The sequence below is a fragment of the Lindgomyces ingoldianus genome (assembly GCF_010093535.1).
Source record: "Lindgomyces ingoldianus strain ATCC 200398 unplaced genomic scaffold BDR25scaffold_2, whole genome shotgun sequence".
In the NCBI taxonomy this organism is placed as follows: Eukaryota; Fungi; Ascomycota; class Dothideomycetes; order Pleosporales; family Lindgomycetaceae; genus Lindgomyces; species Lindgomyces ingoldianus.
The window spans coordinates 2,565,210-2,581,788 of record NW_022985163.1 but is presented as its reverse complement, the minus strand read 5'-3'; the positions used below and the strand labels follow the sequence as shown (position 1 = coordinate 2,581,788).

General features: G+C 51.5%; 7 protein-coding genes across 7 annotated transcripts; 3 read left to right on the top strand and 4 right to left on the bottom strand.

Annotated features, from left to right (window-relative positions):
• Positions 1-620: 620 nt before the first annotated feature.
• BDR25DRAFT_309557 (uncharacterized protein) lies at positions 621-1,696 on the top strand (the record flags this gene model as incomplete). Its single annotated transcript, XM_033691099.1, has 4 exons — positions 621-686; positions 740-925; positions 989-1,291; positions 1,343-1,696. The coding sequence occupies 4 exons, from the start codon at positions 621-623 to the stop codon at positions 1,694-1,696; spliced, it is 909 nt and encodes a 302-aa protein (XP_033554139.1).
• A 557-nt stretch (positions 1,697-2,253) lies between these two features.
• BDR25DRAFT_309556 (uroporphyrin-III C-methyltransferas-like protein) lies at positions 2,254-3,928 on the top strand (the record flags this gene model as incomplete). The annotated part of the gene is made up of 2 exons (XM_033691098.1): positions 2,254-2,551; positions 2,601-3,928. 2 exons carry the CDS (start codon positions 2,254-2,256, stop codon positions 3,926-3,928), a joined length of 1,626 nt encoding a protein of 541 aa, XP_033554138.1.
• Positions 3,929-4,248: 320 nt separating this feature from the next.
• BDR25DRAFT_277080 (SAICAR synthetase) lies at positions 4,249-5,423 on the top strand. Its single transcript, XM_033687591.1, has 3 exons — positions 4,249-4,408; positions 4,498-4,535; positions 4,598-5,423. The coding sequence occupies exons 1-3, from the start codon at positions 4,256-4,258 to the stop codon at positions 5,346-5,348; spliced, it is 942 nt and encodes a 313-aa protein (XP_033554137.1). The 5' UTR covers positions 4,249-4,255; the 3' UTR covers positions 5,349-5,423.
• Positions 5,424-6,454: 1,031 nt separating this feature from the next.
• BDR25DRAFT_45324 (pali-domain-containing protein) lies at positions 6,455-9,418 on the bottom strand. Its single transcript, XM_033698590.1, has 3 exons — positions 8,888-9,418; positions 7,509-8,814; positions 6,455-7,448 (listed from the first exon to the last, which is right to left on the bottom strand). Exons 1-3 carry the CDS (start codon positions 9,072-9,074, stop codon positions 6,737-6,739), a joined length of 2,205 nt encoding a protein of 734 aa, XP_033554136.1. The 5' UTR covers positions 9,075-9,418; the 3' UTR covers positions 6,455-6,736.
• A 643-nt stretch (positions 9,419-10,061) lies between these two features.
• On the bottom strand, positions 10,062-11,467 carry BDR25DRAFT_300274 (40S ribosomal protein S4). Its single transcript, XM_033689337.1, has 6 exons — positions 11,415-11,467; positions 11,247-11,305; positions 10,825-11,188; positions 10,564-10,693; positions 10,406-10,515; positions 10,062-10,353 (listed from the first exon to the last, which is right to left on the bottom strand). Exons 1-6 carry the CDS (start codon positions 11,426-11,428, stop codon positions 10,242-10,244), a joined length of 789 nt encoding a protein of 262 aa, XP_033554135.1. The 5' UTR covers positions 11,429-11,467; the 3' UTR covers positions 10,062-10,241.
• A 261-nt stretch (positions 11,468-11,728) lies between these two features.
• On the bottom strand, positions 11,729-12,999 carry BDR25DRAFT_321694 (aspartate-semialdehyde dehydrogenase; the record flags this gene model as incomplete). Its single annotated transcript, XM_033691984.1, has 4 exons — positions 11,729-11,796; positions 11,848-12,579; positions 12,631-12,888; positions 12,945-12,999. 4 exons carry the CDS (start codon positions 12,997-12,999, stop codon positions 11,729-11,731), a joined length of 1,113 nt encoding a protein of 370 aa, XP_033554134.1.
• A 200-nt stretch (positions 13,000-13,199) lies between these two features.
• On the bottom strand, positions 13,200-15,796 carry BDR25DRAFT_251931 (D-lactate dehydrogenase mitochondrial precursor). The gene is made up of 10 exons (XM_033686150.1): positions 15,277-15,796; positions 15,029-15,221; positions 14,864-14,972; positions 14,711-14,807; positions 14,606-14,640; positions 14,450-14,551; positions 14,104-14,391; positions 14,021-14,042; positions 13,757-13,964; positions 13,200-13,702 (listed from the first exon to the last, which is right to left on the bottom strand). The coding sequence occupies exons 1-10, from the start codon at positions 15,547-15,549 to the stop codon at positions 13,374-13,376; spliced, it is 1,656 nt and encodes a 551-aa protein (XP_033554133.1). The 5' UTR covers positions 15,550-15,796; the 3' UTR covers positions 13,200-13,373.
• Positions 15,797-16,579: the final 783 nt, after the last annotated feature.

Here is a 16,579-nt window from a genome sequence, read left to right as displayed (position 1 = left end):
AGATAGCTCTTTGCGCGAGGTTTTATTTGCTTTTGTAACCATTGAAAAAGGTGGTAATTTGATTAAGTTACAATTGATTGAAATCGAAGCATTGTGGGGTGGCCTAGGCCTCTCGCTAAAGTGGCCAATCACTTTTGGTAGGCGACTGTACATACTAGCAGCCATGGCAAACAACAGTGATATGCTTTGAAGAAAGGTGCCGATGGTAGGGACCGGAAGACCGGGGTGGATGTTCAGAAGTGTTTCAAAAGTAAGGCTTCCAGCTGGAGTTCTACTCGCATTTTACGGTTGATTAAGAACCAGGTCTTGCATGGCCAAGGGCGTGGTGACGTATCATCGGACAGGCTTTGTTGGTGCTGGGGAACTTCTCGCACTAGCTGGCCTGCCATGAGGTCACTCACTGCTTGATCTGCACGTTGCATCATCACCAAGCTCCGGGACCCGACTGGGGGAGGAAAGCGAGAGAATGCTTCATGGTGTGGCCTATCGCTGGTGCTGATGCTAGTGCCAAGACCTCGCCCGGACCATTTTCTCAACTATCATAGTGCCTGTACTGAGGCTTGATGCTTTCATAAACGACAACGCTCTCGTGTTTCCTCTCATTCCCAAGCATCTTCGCAATGTCCACCGCTATTTGGCCACCCATTGAGCCCGATCAGCTTGCCCGCGAGCAAGCTGCTTCACAGGTATAATTTCGCCCAACCCTGCTGTTGAGTCAACTACTCACTTCAAACAACAGGCTCGAGAGCTCGCGTGGCTCCTCGTCCAGCTGCGCGAAACACTGCAGGCACTGAAGGCTGGCCTGGAAGAATGCGCTGCTCTCCTCGCGCCCTCTGAGAATGGATCCACACTGGTTCTGAGCTCGGTGCGATCTGAGAGCCTCAAGGGCCTCATCACTCGCGTTGGCACACGAGTCGTGAAAGGTGTACGTATCGCCTTTTGTTCTATGCCCTTGGGCGCTTATCAAAGCTAACCATACCAACCCTAGAGTATCAAGTTGCGCCTGTCAAGCCTCCCGCCGCCTCGAGGGTCCACCAGTTACGACCTCACCATATCTTCGTCGCCGCAAGCTCCCACTCTTGTCATTCAGCAGCTGACCTCGGTCAGAACCCTGCTCAATGCTTGCTTGGATGTCATCGACGTAACGACCTGGACCGGTGATGCAACCAACGGCAACTTTGTTGCTGGTCAGTTGCGCCTGTTACACGATAACATACAAGAAGCACGGCAAGCGCTGAAAGGCTACTCGGACGTGCAGCTACCATGGTGGGAAAGCCCAATTGACGAGAAGGTATGCATGCTAGGTCCTTCGTCGCTGGTCAATGCTGACACTGCCACTTAGACCTTCGATCCGCCTCTGCCTCCGACTGTTTCTTTCCACCTTTTCGTCTTCGATGCCGCCCTTCTCCTTGAAATCCGAACCCTCGAAGTCCAGACTCCAGGCGAGGAATTTCACTCAGGGTTTAGTATCAGAGACCGGCTGGCCGTGGCCTTGGGCGGTACACGCCCTCCAGTGCACGACGAAGCCGACCGCACATTTATGTATCGGGGACAAGAGGTGCGGGTCAAGGAGAAGATTCGAGTTGAGAGCCAGGATCCAGCACTAATTTCAGCCATGGCCAAACTGAATGCTCTCGAACACAGCGTGACGCTCAGTCGCAAAGCGCTCAACATTGTAATGGATCGCGATGAATAGTAGGGCACAGGAAGCGATGAGTTGAATAAGTTCGTCAACTAGGTGGGCAATGATGTTCTCTAATCTCCCACTACTGCGTCTTGTCACCTAACGTGGGACACGACTCGGGTAATTCAGGACAGGAATTTCATTATCTTGACACTCTATCTTGTTCCAGTCAGGGTTTGAACAAATTAACTCTATCCTAATTATGTCCCGCGCTAAGTGATTACATACTGTACAGTGTGTTATCACTTACCACGGAACATGACTAGGGTGGGTTTGATCTGTCAAATCGCTTTCTGGAAATAAAGAGGTTGTTAAGAAAGTGCTAGTTTCTACTCTCAATTAAGTCCCTGTCATGTTCTGTCGTAAGTGTTAAACCCCAAGACGGAGTTGAATCGCTTCTCGGCGCATTTCCGCGGCTTCCGCTGAAAATGGAATAGTGGAAAATCTGCTTATCGATAAGGGAGAAAAAACGACTCGGGGTTTCCTGGGCTTGGTATATTATTGACGCGCTTTCAACTGTTCCGACTTCTACCTTCTCTAGGACTTCCTTGATCCAGCGAACCATCGGCATGGGTCCCGCCCTGCTCACGGCGGTTAACTGTACGGGTCACGTGCACTTGATCATTGGCTCAAACCCGCTGGCCGGCGCTCGCTGCACACGATCCATCGAAGTCGGCGCCACCCCGATTTTGATCGCCCCAGAGAGCGCTACCGTCCATTACGGTCTCATGCAACGGATTGATGAGGGGGAGATTCAATGGGTCCGACGTAGCTTCAGAGAAGACGATTTGACGAGCCTTGGTCGCTCAGAGGTCGATGGCGTCGTGGATGCAGTATTCGTCACAACTGGTAGAAAGCAGGTTCAAAGTAGGCATCCACTTCCTGATCCTCTAGTCGTATTCTCATAGCATTGCAGCCACTCAGATATCCAGCTTATGCCGGCGATTGAGAATACCAGTTAACGTCGTCGATGCCCCCAATCTTTGTTCGTTCACTCTCCTGTCCACCCATTCCGACGGACCTCTCCAAATTGGTGTTACCACGTCCGGAAAAGGATGCAAACTCTCCACACGAATACGGCGGGAGATCGCGGCTTCCTTGCCTCTACACCTTGGCGAAGCCGTCGAAAGACTGGGGACAATGCGTAGGCGTATATGGGAAGAGGATCATGCCCTTGAGCTTTCTCAAGACCTAGAAGCTGAAGATGAAGATATTGGCCAACCATCCAACTTCAACCAGCTGATCGCTGCGGAAAGTTTTGAGGCGGCCCGGAACAGGCGCATGCGTTGGCTAGCACAAATCTGCGAGTATTGGCCGCTCCGCCGTCTTGCTGCTATCTCAGATGTGGATGTGGAAACCCTCCTTCGGAATTACACGAGCCCAAAGACTTTCAAGGCTAGCAGTACCGGAGAGCCTGGAACACAACACAAGGGACGTATCATTCTTGCCGGCTCCGGACCTGGGAATCCTGACCTCTTGACTCGAGCAACGCACAAGGCCATACTTTCAGCGGATCTCATTCTCGCTGACAAGTTAGTCCCTAGCCCGGTGCTTGACCTCGTTCCACGCCGTGTGACTGTACATATTGCGAGGAAATTTCCAGGCAACGCCGACAAAGCCCAAGAGGAGCTTCTTCAGATGGGATTGGAGGGCCTCAAAGCTGGGAAGGTTGTAGTGCGATTAAAGCAAGGTGACCCCTATATCTATGGCCGAGGTGGAGAAGAGTATGATTTCTTTCGTTCTAACGGGTATTTGCCGACTGTTCTTCCTGGCATAACCAGTGCCCTGAGTGCGCCACTTTTCGCAGCCATTCCGCCAACTCACCGCAGCGTTGCCGATCAAGTACTCGTGTGCACCGGCACGGGACGAAAAGGAGCGGCTCCGGATCCGCCGGAATATGTTTCGTCACGCACCGTTGTTTTCTTAATGGCTCTTCATCGGCTTTCTTCCCTGGTCGAAAGCCTTGTTGAAGTTGGCAAAGGCTACCCACTCAACACTCCATGCGCTGTTCTCGAGCGTGCCAGCTGCCCGGATCAGAGGGTCATCAGGACTACGCTGGAGCATGTGTGCGCTGCGATTGAAGAAGAAGGTAGTCGGCCGCCTGGTCTTCTAATTGTTGGGAACGCATGCACAATTCTGAACAAGTTTCACCAAAGATGGGTGGTTGAGGAAGGGTTTAAGGGATTAGATGATATAGGTGTCTCTAGTGATCTACCAGGCATAGGGGAGATTCTCAATGTGTAGGCTTCATATGCAATGCCATGTCTGTCCGCTTTCTCAGTCACCTTCCCGTGTCTGTGCTCTTGTCAGTCGTTCTCTCTACTCACTACATCCTAAGGCATAACTCTCACCCACGCCAACTGCTCCACCTCGCATTATTCACCCTAGTCTTTCCTGTGAACTCTCACTAATATCGTCCAGTTTAAATACTGTTAGGTGTTTTCTTTTCGAGCATGCTTGGCATTGCGCCACTTTCTTACATACAAGCCACATGAGGCCCCACTTGTGCGTCATTAATTGCGGCTTAAAGGGTACAATTTTCCACTTGCTCCCAATTCTTCAACCACAATCATGACCTCCACCGCCTTAACTCAAGTGGACCTGGATGGAAAGCTACCGAAGCTGGCTTCTGGGAAAGTCCGAGACTTGTTTTCTATCGATGAGAAGACTTTGCTGTTTGTCGCGAGCGACCGAATATCTGCGTATGATGTGGTTATGCAAAATGTATGAGAAAGTTTCAAGACTTTATCCCTTTTCGAATCCTTCATTCAATGCCGAGACATAGGTAGTGGTGGCTATTAACAATATTGTAGGGCATTCCACAAAAGGGAAGCCTCCTCACGGCCATGAGGTATGTCTCTGCCGTTATTAGCGTCCTAGTCCATTCCTAATTCCTGATCTCCATGTTGCTAGTGTATATTGGTTCGAATACTTGAAGAAGAAGATCCCTGGACTTCAAACCCACTTTATCGACAACTCTCTCCCTCCGTCCCTTGAGGCCTCCCTTTCTCCTTCACTGGCTCAATCTCTTCGCGCAAGGAGCATGCGCGTGCACCGACTTCGCATCTTTCCACTAGAATCAATCGTTCGAGGCTATATCACGGGATCTGCGTGGTCAGAGTATAAGAAATCGGGCACCATCAATGGCATAAATATACCTGCTGGATTGGTCGAGGGGCAGAAGCTCGAAACTCCACTATGGACGCCGAGCACGAAAGCAGAGGCTGGCGGAAAGGACGAAAACATCAGTCCCGAGGAGGCACGACGTTTGATTGGCGAGGATTATGCGAAAAAAATAGAGAATCGAAGCCTCGAGATCTACGAGGTCGCGGCAAAGAGAGCTGAGGAAGTGGGGATCATTCTTGCAGACACTAAATTTGAATTTGGGGTCAACTCGCAGAACCAGGATGAAGTTGTTCTAGTGGATGAAATCTTGACGCCTGATAGTAGCCGATTCTGGTCAAAGGAGACTTGGGAAGCGAATCTGGGGAAGCCACAGCCGAGCTTTGATAAACAGTATCTACGGGACTGGTTGACGAAGAACGGCCTGAAAGGGCAAGAGGGTGTTGCAATTCCAGAAGATGTGAAAGCGAAAACGGCGTCAAAATACCGGGAGGCATATGAGAAGATCACAGGGTCAGGTTGGAAGGTAGAATCAGTTTGAAGTGACTAAATCTTAGACAGAGTAGGCTATCCTATCCATCATATACTTACTGCTGCTTGTCACCTCACGTATAATATAATAGGAGAATAATCCAAAATATAAATTTCAACATATTAATGATCCTACGCGGAATCGGAATTCTTCAACACGTCCTTGGTGAAGAAACTTTATACCCAGCAAAGCCAAAGTCCTAGCAAAACTACGCTTCCCGATCAATCGCCATCACCGCAAATCACTAAGCAAGCAAGTAGTAAAGACTGTCAGCACATGCGTCAATGTGGGTTTGATTTACACTGTACTACACTGTACTACACCACACCCACAACCCAGACCCCCCTCCTCCCTCCGTCCATCCATCCATCCATCCATCCGTATATATATCGCACCAGTCAGACCCATACTATCACAACGGCCCTAACCCCAGCTGAGGGCACGGCTGTAGAGAATCCTCTCTAGTTAGTTCAGCAGGCTTGGCCTACGATCGGGCGCGTAATCGAGCATGCGATATGACACAGTCAGAACACGAGCAACTCTTTCTTTTTTTTTTCTTTCCACCAAACCTGTGCTCCCTCATTGAATAGAAGGAAAACATAAAAAGGGAGATAAGATCCATGCCAGCCAATACCAGAAGTAAGAAAAAAAAAGCATGATTGTAGAGTTACAGCCGCAAACCGCAAAATGATGCCTGCCGCCTGAACTGAAATGCGGCCAGCCCGGACAGAGTCCATGGTACTGGAAACCAAAAGGAAAAAATGAATGATGGAAATCAGTGGCACCAAAAAGCCCAAGAAAAGTATGGGAAGTTTGGAGACAGGAATATCCATCCATCGCAGTTGCAACTCTAAAAAGTGAGCTAGTCTGCAGACTACAAATTAAGTATATACAGAGAATGCCATGATGCAGGTAGGAATCGCAAGACTTGAACGCTCATGCAAACATACGTCCGCATTCTCCAATCTATAATAGACTGGCAGCAATGCAAGTGTGGAAGTGTACGAAGCCTCGCTCGTTCATGAAGGAAGATTCACCGTGTCTATTGGAGGTCCGGTCCTGGGAGCGGGGAAAAAGAGGAGTAAGTAAATCGTCCTGGCCTTTTTGGTCGTCAGGCTAACTTTTGTACAGAAGTGAATGCAAAAAATCGTGATATCCATATCTTCGAAAAGGTTTGAGAATCCAATGGCCCCAAGAAAGCAGGAGAATGACACAGATGTCTACGGGAAAGCCGGCACTGATCATGATAGCCGAAGAACAGGATAATAAGGGTATCGAGGTCGTGATTGGAAAGAGTGGCTACGAGCGATGTCCAGATCGCAGCTCGAGATGGAGAGGCCTGTTCTGACAACCGGTTTGAGATCGTTTGTAGATCCCAAATTCAATCGACACCAGCATTAGATTGCATTAGCCCCGGGATATCGTCCCTGATTACCCATGCCCATACCATTTATCATGGAGGGGCCAGGCACGCCTCTTCCTCTTGCAGCTCCTCTTCCTCGTCCTCTACCTCGTCCCAACTCAGCTCCTGGGACCGCAAAATCCGGATTGGCTGCATTGGCTTCCAGGATTACATCCTCTTGCCTCATCGGCCGCCGGGCGTTATACGGTCCGTACTGCCCCGGAATCGGTGGCCCACCCATACCCGGCGGTGGGGGCCTCCAATTTGGATTGATGCCTCGCTGTGAGACCGAGGTAAAGTGGGAGGCTTCCGAAGCAGCGGGTGAGCGAGATCCATCGGGTATGTCCTCATACGAAGAGTTGCGGCGCAGAGCTGGATCACTTGTGTTCAGGGAAGGGTTGGAGATATTAAGGCGATTGGGATTGGAAGAGGCAAGGCCTCCTGGAACCAAGGCGGATGGAAGTCGAGCTTGAGCTGGTTTGCTATTTACAGGCTCAGCAAATTGGGGATCTACGTCTTCATAATAGTTAGAGCTTCTCGGATCGTTATTCGGTACGCCAATGGTAGATAGTTGAGCGGGTAGCTCGACAGGAGAATCCTGAATTGGTGAGAGACCACGGCTGTTACTGCTGTTAGTGGGTAGTGTCTGATCCGACGGGTTGGTCATGTTCTGATTCCAATTGGCTCTAGGTGGAACATATGCATCCCTGCGAAAGGTTAAAAACATGAACCATTCTAGACAACTAGACAAAAGAGACCAATCTTACTCTTCGCCCGAGTAGTTACTCGTTGGGCTCATGGGGTTTGAGGGCCGTCGTGTTGGCGGCTGGGCTTCAAATCCACCTTGCTGCAGCGCAAGCATGCCTTGAACATCCCCGTCGCTTTCACGCAGCCCGTAATTTTGATTCGGGGTCACTGAAGGGGTACCTGACCGGCCATTCATTTCAATAGCTTGGCCGATTGGCATTGGCGGTTGCATGGGTACAGCTGGCGACACGCCTCTCTGTCCATACGGTGAGGGCTCACGACCTGGCGGTGGAGCCTGGCCATAGAAGTCATTGCTGTATTCTGGTGGAGGTCCCCTTTGGCCTCGGCCCACAATTCCAGGGTCAGGCATTGGACCAGGGCCCATGCCTCCTCTTCCATTGCCATTCCAGCCTGGAGGGGGTGGTCCTCGCATGCCTCCTCGTGGCGGACCGTACCCTCCTCTTGGTGGTGGGCCAAATCCTCCTCTTGGTGGTGGGCCAAACCCTCCTCTTGGCGGATAGCCTCTGCCACGGCCATACACCTGCGGGCCTCCCCTGTTTGGCGGCGGTCCCATGCGCGGCGGTCCCATGCGCGGGATATTCTGCATTGCGAACCCATCGTTCGGCATGAGCGGAATGGGGTTGCCATACTGATCAACTGGCTGCCGTCCACGGCCTGAAGGGCCACGGGATGGATTCTGGGAACGGTCCGGGCCGTCTCTCCCACCACTGCTATTCGTCTTAAGCGAAGGGTTTCGGGGATTCAGGGGCGTCATGTCATCCTGAAGATGTTGATTCTGCATATCATAGGTCGCAAATCCGGGTAGTTTGTCTGGTCCCGAGGTCACGGTATCACCTGACAACGGCGGTGGAGACTCCGCTTTTGGAAGGACATCTTGCGTCGCGGTGCGATTGGCAAAGTAGTTCTGCCCATTCATATCTGGATTTTCGGCAATCCGCTTCTTCCTTGCCTTGCGACTAACCAGAGTCCGCCTCATGGCGCAAGTGACCACTCCGCTCGCAACAATGATGATAGTAGCCGCCAATACAACCCATCCACCCCATGCCACATGGGGAACGAAGAGCAGAATGTCGACGAGGAAAGCTAGCAACGAGACGAGGAGCGTCGGGAACGTGAGGATCAGGAGGGCGAGGAGGTAGCGAGGCGAGTGGGCGGGAGAATGGAAGTGGGCGGCAACGGCGAGGGAGAAGCATACCAGCGTCAGGAGTGTCGCAACCGGATGGACGATGAGAATCGAGGATAACGAGTGTCGGGTCGCTGACGGCAGCGAAAATTCAGAGTCAGAGGCATTAGCAAATAGGCCATCTGCAATCGACAGGTTAGCGATGGGCGTCGTTGATGCTGAGTGCATTGGGGGTTGGTGTTCCTGAACACATACCGGTGTCGTAACCTATCCGCGGGCCGTCGCATTTGCTGCCGTCGCAATATCCAAAGACGCCAAAGTTGACGCCTTGAAAGGTGGCGAGCGGGATGCCGCGAATGATGGGGGTCGAGAGAGTGGACAGAAGCAGCAGGACGAAGGCGGCGAAAAATAGGATCGATAAGGGCGTGGCCGGCCGTAGCATGATGGCGAAGAATAGAGCGAGTCTTGGTCGAAGAACCGGCTCGCCAGAGACCGGTCTTCAAGACTCTGGGGTGGTGTTGAGGGCGTGCTGGGTGCGGAGTGGGTGCGATCGTGGGTACGCAAACGGCTAGTTACGCTGGTGAGACAGGTCGCAAACGGGGCGGCGCGGCGGAGAAACGAGCGACGGATTCAACAAGGCGAGCGATGCTTGTAATTGCATTGGACCGGCGACGTCAGAGCCTGCTCGTCGTCGTTCTGTCGCAGGCTGCAGGTGGAGGGCAGTTGAAGGTTGGCAGCTCACTGCGGGGACGCACGAGTGGAGGGTTGGAGTTGGACCTCTGAGGGCCTGAGGCGCCTGGCTGGCGAGCGAGCGAACGAGCGAGCGGTGGACGGGACGGCAGCCAATGGTGCCAATGGGAGTCCAAGCCACTGCCGTTGACGAAGCCGGCTCGTCGACGCCTTTACCAAAGATTTATCGCAGACCAGATAACACACTTTCGCCTCCTGCACCCCAGTGCAGCTATAATCGTGTCGTCGTGCTCTCGAGTCGTGACAACTTTCCTGATTGTGAGGCCGATCTCATCTCTTTCTTAGCGAAGGCGAAGGCGAAAAACCAAAAGCCAATGCTCCTAGCCCTTAATTCCACACACCAAATCGCACAGGGCGCGCCTCGCACCGCCACCACTCACCCTACGTCAAACACTTCAACCTGACGAGAGCCTCTGTGTCAGATCCCTCCCGGCTCATCGAATTGCCATCCGCCTCCAGCATTCCCATTGGCCCCTTTCGACCTCTTCCCTGACACTGGCGGGCATTAGAGCGTCTCCCGTTATCGTTCTTCTGCAAACCGCGACGTTTCGGACCTATAAAACCCCCCCTAAAATAGCAATAAAAGATTCCCACCACTGCCACACACTGTCTGTGAGGTACTACGATCCCCCGTGATCCCCGAAGTCCCGCTGCATCACTTGGCAATCTCATGCGCTCATTTGTTTGATTCTGCTGTGATATTTCATTGATATGGAGAAAGCTAGAGCCCCATCAAGCTTCCCCACGACTGACCAACGCCTGATTTTAGACAGAACCTATGTCCAGACCACACTACAGCTCTCTTACCCAGGTGGTCCGTTTAGATGCTGCTTCTCCTCTTGCTTCATTCACCTCACACCTAATGGCCAGCCAGAGCCTGTGCCCGACGGCGGTCCCTCTCCTCAGCAATAGTGAGTTTGACACCCTTGCCCTTGGGCAGACTGATCCATGGCTTCTCACGGCCGATGATGCTGTCAATCACGTCAGTCGAGACTCTGTAGATCCAGTCTTTCTCAAACTTACAAAACGTTGTTTTCCCGGGTGGAGAACTCGTTGTCGACGGCATCCTTGACGTGGACGATGTTGAAACCTCCGTCGTGACGTTCACGATGAGTGATGACACCAACACGACCCTACATCTGTCAGGCTCAGCCTAGATTGATGATATTCAACAGGCTTACCATGTTGCGGCCACCAGTGACCATGGCAATAACACCAGTATCGAACCTGATGAAATCGGTGATCTTGCCAGTGGCGAGGTCGATCTTGACGGTATCGTTCACCTTGATGGCAGGATCAGGGTACCGGATCCTGTACGCACATTCAGCATAAATTCCTTCATGACATCGCTAGAGCCTGATCGGATGCCTGATGTGAAAAAGGTTTCCTTCAAGCATCTTGCCCAAACTGTGCCCAACGGCTGACGGAGGCGGCAAACTTACGTTCGCGCATCGTGCGTAACACAGTAGGGAATTCCACCCCTGCCAAGCTGAACACGCTTGACTTTGCCTAGCTTGTATTGTGCCTCTTCCGCGGTTATCCTGTGGACGGTGTAGCGGCCCTTGGTGTCGTAGACAAGGCGGAAGTTCTCGCCTGTCTTGTCGATTGTGATAACGTCCATGAAACCGGCAGGGAAGGTTGAGTCAGTGCGGACCTTGCCATCAACCTTGACGAGGCGCTGCATGAGGATAGCCTTGGTCTCGCGAGAGTTGAGGGCATATTTCAGACGGTTTCGGAGGAAGATGACCAAGGGCATGCAGTCGCGAAGCTTGTGGGGACCTGGGGAGGCTTTCGGGGCATAGGCACCTGAGAATTGTCAATTTTGCGCTGAAGAGTAGCCAGCTTCTGAAGATTCGTTCCATACCAGACAGTTTGTCGAGGAGCCAGTGCGATGGCGCACTAAGGCGCTTCTGGTGCTTCTTTCTGTATTGCAATGTCAGTGAGATTGAGACAATGACCGTGCTTTCTTCGCTATAAATGAGGAAGATTTGGGAGTAGAACTGCTGTAAGATATTGACTCGGGGTCACTTACGGTCCACGACCCATGATGGCGGCTGTGTCGACGGAGTGTGGTCAAAGAAGAGGTCCTTGCTGGTTGAATCGTGGGAAATCGTGGTGCAATTTTGATGTCTCGCCAAATTGTGGGCAGCTGACTCAGCTGGCACTTGGCGCCACTGGGTAGAAAATACGTCCTCCTACGCCGCCTTTCCAGACTCACTTCAGTGGCCTCACAAAAGCATCTAAGGCCTCACGCATGCTAGCACGTATTATAATTCCAAGCATTCTAGCCATTGGTATCTTGCACTAGTAATTGAAGCACTTTTTTCAACCATTCGTTCTGTGTACTCATGCAAACCCTTTCAGCACAGCAGCTTCAGCATTCAATATCGAGGATCCCGCTGCTCCGATAACAGCTGGGAAATGTTAGCTTCTCGAAGACATCAGTCACTTGAAGGCTAACTTACTATTATGACTGAGCGCAACAAATTTGATATCGAAGATACCCGCTTCATCCTCCCTTATGCGCCCGACGCTCACAGCATAACCCCTGTCGGTCTCGCGATCCAACCTAGGTTGCGGCCTATCTGGCTCATCCATCACGACAATAGCTTTATTCGGAGCTGAAGGGCATCCGAGGGTTTGAGCCTCAGAAACATACTCTCTCATCGCTTGCTTGACATCTTCCGCGCTTGGCGGTGGTCGCCTCTGGAAACGGAGCGATACGCAAGCTGTATGTCCATCGAGAACAGGTACGCGGTTACACGCCGCGGAAACCCTCATTGGCTGATCCACGAAGCCAGTTATTTCACTGTTGACACTGCCCAAGATCTTCTGTGCTTCTGTCTCAAGCTTGTCCTCTTCGCCAGAAATGAAAGGAACCACATTGTCGATAATGTCCATGCTGCTGACGCCAGGATAGCCAGCTCCGGAAACGGCTTGCATAGTGACCACGGAAACTTGATCGACAGGCCCGAACTTCGACTGTAGGGCCGCGAATGGTATTACGATGCCAATTACGGCGCAATTCGAGTTGCAGACCAGAAATCCTTTTTGTAGTCCATAGTGCTTCCTTTGATGTGAGATTACGTCTAAATGATGGAGGTTGATGGTAGGAACGACGAGCGGGACCAATGGATCTCGGCGGTAGTTCTTCGCGTTGGAAAATACTGCGAAGTCTGCTTTCAAGAAGGCCATTTCTGCAACAGGAGTCAGCAATGTTCTCCAGTATTATCAAGGCAGCTTCATACCAACATCTCCCGCCACATCGCTATCCAAGCCCGAAAAGATCAGGTCGCACTCCTTGAACTCTTCCGGAACGCATTTCTTGACCAATAGATTACCAATTCGGTCATTGAATGGCAATGCCTGCTTCCACTTGACAGCATCCTTGTATTTCTTCCCAGCCGATCGTTCAGACGCCCCAACAGCATGCAAAACCAAATGCGGGTGAAGAGCAAGCAACAAAATGAAGCGTTGACCCACTGAGCCTGTCGCCCCAAGCACACCTAGAGCTTCAATCAGGCAAGAAACTTACCTAAAGCAATTGGGAATAGAAACTCACCGCATTTCTTCTTGAGAAAGTTTCGATTGTGCGACGTGAAATGTTCAGCATCCATGGTTGTTGGCGAAGACATGGTGTCTCTGAGTCAATGGAGATCTCTTGACCTCGTGCCTGAAAAATGACGGATGTGGGGTGTTTCGTGGCGGGGTGTGGACTTGAATTTTTGCCACAACACAATCCAGGCCGGTCTATGCAAATTTATATAATCATCATCAACATGGCTTTGCACAACATGCCACGCTTTCGGTATCAGATAGGGGCTTGAAAGCCGCCAAAAAAAAAAAAAGGTATTGGAAAGGATGCGTAGTCTATCTAAATCCCCGCGGCGTTATGCAGTTCAAATCGACCAAGGCCACCCGATGCAATGGATTTTGATACTCTGGAAGAGAATATCCAACCAAGGGAAACTTCCGCACTCGACCCAGCAAATTATGCTGGTATGTCCATGATTTTTCCTGGATTCATCAGCCAGTGTGGATCAAGAGCGCTCTTGATGCTCTTCATGACATTGATAGTGTCGAGACCAAGCTCTCTCATGAGTGAGTCCTTTTTCCCGAGTCCAACACCATGCTCTCCAGTGCACGTGCCCTCCATTTCCAATGCACGATTCACCATATCTTTGATGCACTTCTCGACCGCAGCACGTTCTTTGGGGTTCTTACTGTCGTACATGATGCTTTCGTGGAAATTTCCGTCTCCGATGTGGCCAAGAATACTTGCAAAGAGACCTAGATCATCCATTTCTTTCTTGGATACCTCTATATTTCTCATCAGTGTAACTGTCTCCATTTATCTCCACGCGAACTTCGTACCTATAATGTCTGGAAGCCGAGAAAGCGGTACCGCGACATCTGTCGACCACACTTCATGACCTTCTTTGCGCAAGGCAAGCATACTCCACAGGGACTCTTTTCTTGCCGACCACAAGGTCTTTTGTTCTTCTGCATCAATGGCAAACTCGAAGTCCCCGCTTTTGTGCGCTCTCGCGATGGACTTAACTAGCTGGACGTTTTCTTGAACCTTTTATGCAGTCAGTTCCATTCTAGGAAATCCCACCGTTCAGGGTCAAGGCTCACCCCTGCTTTTGTCCCAGAAAACCTGTCGCCTGTTATTAGTCCTTATAGCTCTTACTGGACTATAGGCGTTTACGTTTACTCACTTGAAGAACATGGTTGGAACTTCCTTCCATTTTTTTGCGGTGGATCCAGCCTTGTTAATCACAGCCATCTGAACTTCATCCATGATCTCCATCGCAGCTACAGGTATCCCTGCGCGCATCACCTTTGCTGCCGCCGCTGCAGCATCGCGAATAGTGGGAAATGTCACGACGGCGACGCTAGTGTCTTGCGGTATGACTGTAAGCTTTAGAGTGATTTCGGTCACCAAACCCAAGGTGCCTTCCGAGCCAATAAAAAGATTGGTCAGATTGTATCCAGCGGAGGACTTGCTACGTAATGGTTAGCTGCTTGAAACTCGAATTCAGTTTGCGCCAGGATTCAGCATACCGAGGACGTCGACGAGTTTTGATTATGGTGCCATCTGCAAGTACCACTGTGAGATTGATAACCCAATCTTTCATCGTACCATATCTCACGGCATTAGTACCACTTGACAGGTGTCAGCTCCCTGTTTCTCAAAAATATTCCGCAAAATGAACTTGCCTGCAGCTAGTTCCAACCATTCCGCCGATTCTAGCCTATCGGTTGTCAACACGTGAGCCGGGGTGCCTTCTCGAGTATCCCGAGCGGCTTCGATTAACAACTCACTGATGGTCCCGGATCAACAGGGAAGAAAAGGCCAGAATTTTTAATTTCCTCGTTGAGGCTCATCCAGGGCACCGAGGGCTGGACGACGACATCCATACTAACATTCATTTGTCAACCATAGCGTCCAGAAGCCAAAAAGTGTGTTCCGCTCACTCGTCTGCGTGCAAGGATATGATCTGATCCATGAAGGAGAAGTCAATGCTCATACCCCCATACGGAGCAGAGAAATTAGCCTCAAGACTGGATCCGCCAGAATAGGGGACTATAGAGAAAGTCAGTCGGGAGAAGTTTTGAGTGGAGATCCTGTAGAAAACATACTCATCGGGATCTTATACTTGTGGCATATTTTGGCAATCTGGGAGACTTCTTCCGTAGATTTGGGATAAGCCACAGCAACTGGTAGCTGATCAATGTTGATAGATGACCACTCCGAATATCCGTGTAAGTGGAGGTCTTCGTCGTCGGTGCTGATAGCATCGCTTCCCAGCAAGTACCTCAACTCGTCAATTGCCTGTGTGAGACAATTAGTATCTGGACCTACTAAAAACGATACTCTTGCAGCCAACCTTTTCCATCTCCGTCTTCGAAGCATATCGGGGAATTAACGACCTGATCCAGGGGAATCGGAATCGCGGGGTATCATCGTTGACACCGTAGAGGTAGGCTGCAGAACCCGTCAAAGCTGTGAAGAGAAGGACTCGGCCTGAGGTCCAAAAAGGCTTCTGTCCAATTTTCAGGTTGGCTGTCTGCTCGGCTGTGCTCGTCTGCGCCCGGAGAGCACCCCGCCCCAGCAGAGGCGAGGCCAGCTGCCTCAATCGCGACGCTGGACGGCGGAACATGGCGAAAACTAGAGTCTAGGGGGGGGTCAGAGGCTGTCACCAGCCTTTAAGGGTTGGAGTAGCAAATGGCTCTTGTAGCTGCTTGCAATGGCCATCAGTCTGGCCGCATAAGAAAGTTCAGAGAAGTAGGGGAGAGCATAACAGTACCAACGCAGACCCCGCTACACATTTTGTAGTAGAGGTAGTTTGATGGCACTGTAGTTCGAGCGGGGAGCAGACAAAGCTATTATTTGTGTCTAAACGCAGTTGGCGCGTTTCACTCCTAGAGCGTCGCTTGCAACGCAACGCGAGCCAACGCACAGGCACGGCCGCAGTAAAGCTCCCAGTTGCTTGTACAGCTCGGGCTCAGCCAGTGGCAGAGGAGCAAGTTGCCGTCATGCCCGGCTCGTGTGCCCCAAAAAGTCGGCTCATGCAACAAATTGCAAGGAAAAAGGGCTGCATGATCAGCTGCAGGGATAATTGAAGAAGGAAAAGCAATTGCGGGGAAAGGCATGATGGCAATCGCAAGTGTGCGCACTTAGGATGAACAAGAGCCACAGCGTGTCGTGGAGACGAGATGATGTGATAATTTGTGCGTGTCGCTCTCGTCAACCATCCTGGGGTTGTCGCGTGACAGCACGGACGAGGCGTCCCGTTCCTCGCACTCCAGGACCGCCGCTGTGGATTTGGATCTGTACCTTTCTTGCGCCGCCATGTTGCTGCACCTGACTTCCTGATCGAGCGGGGATCGAAGTCCTGAGGCGCTCTGCCAGGGGGCGCTGGGCCTTCACCGTTGACCATGGCTTTGAGGCTCCCATGCTACGAGCCTTCAATGCACACATCCGCGGCGACGTCCTGGAAGTGCACTGTGCAAGGGGGTGAGCATCTTCTACCTCCCTTGCTTTCTCCTCAAACGCCCCAGTGGTCACATTGGACGCCAGTAGTACACATTACCCCCTCAAAACTGGAGGCCCTGTCAGGCAGTGTGAGTCCGGGACGCTCGTGTTGGAGAGAGTGTGGGGGAACCTCCAGGCTGGACGTCCCGCTATCA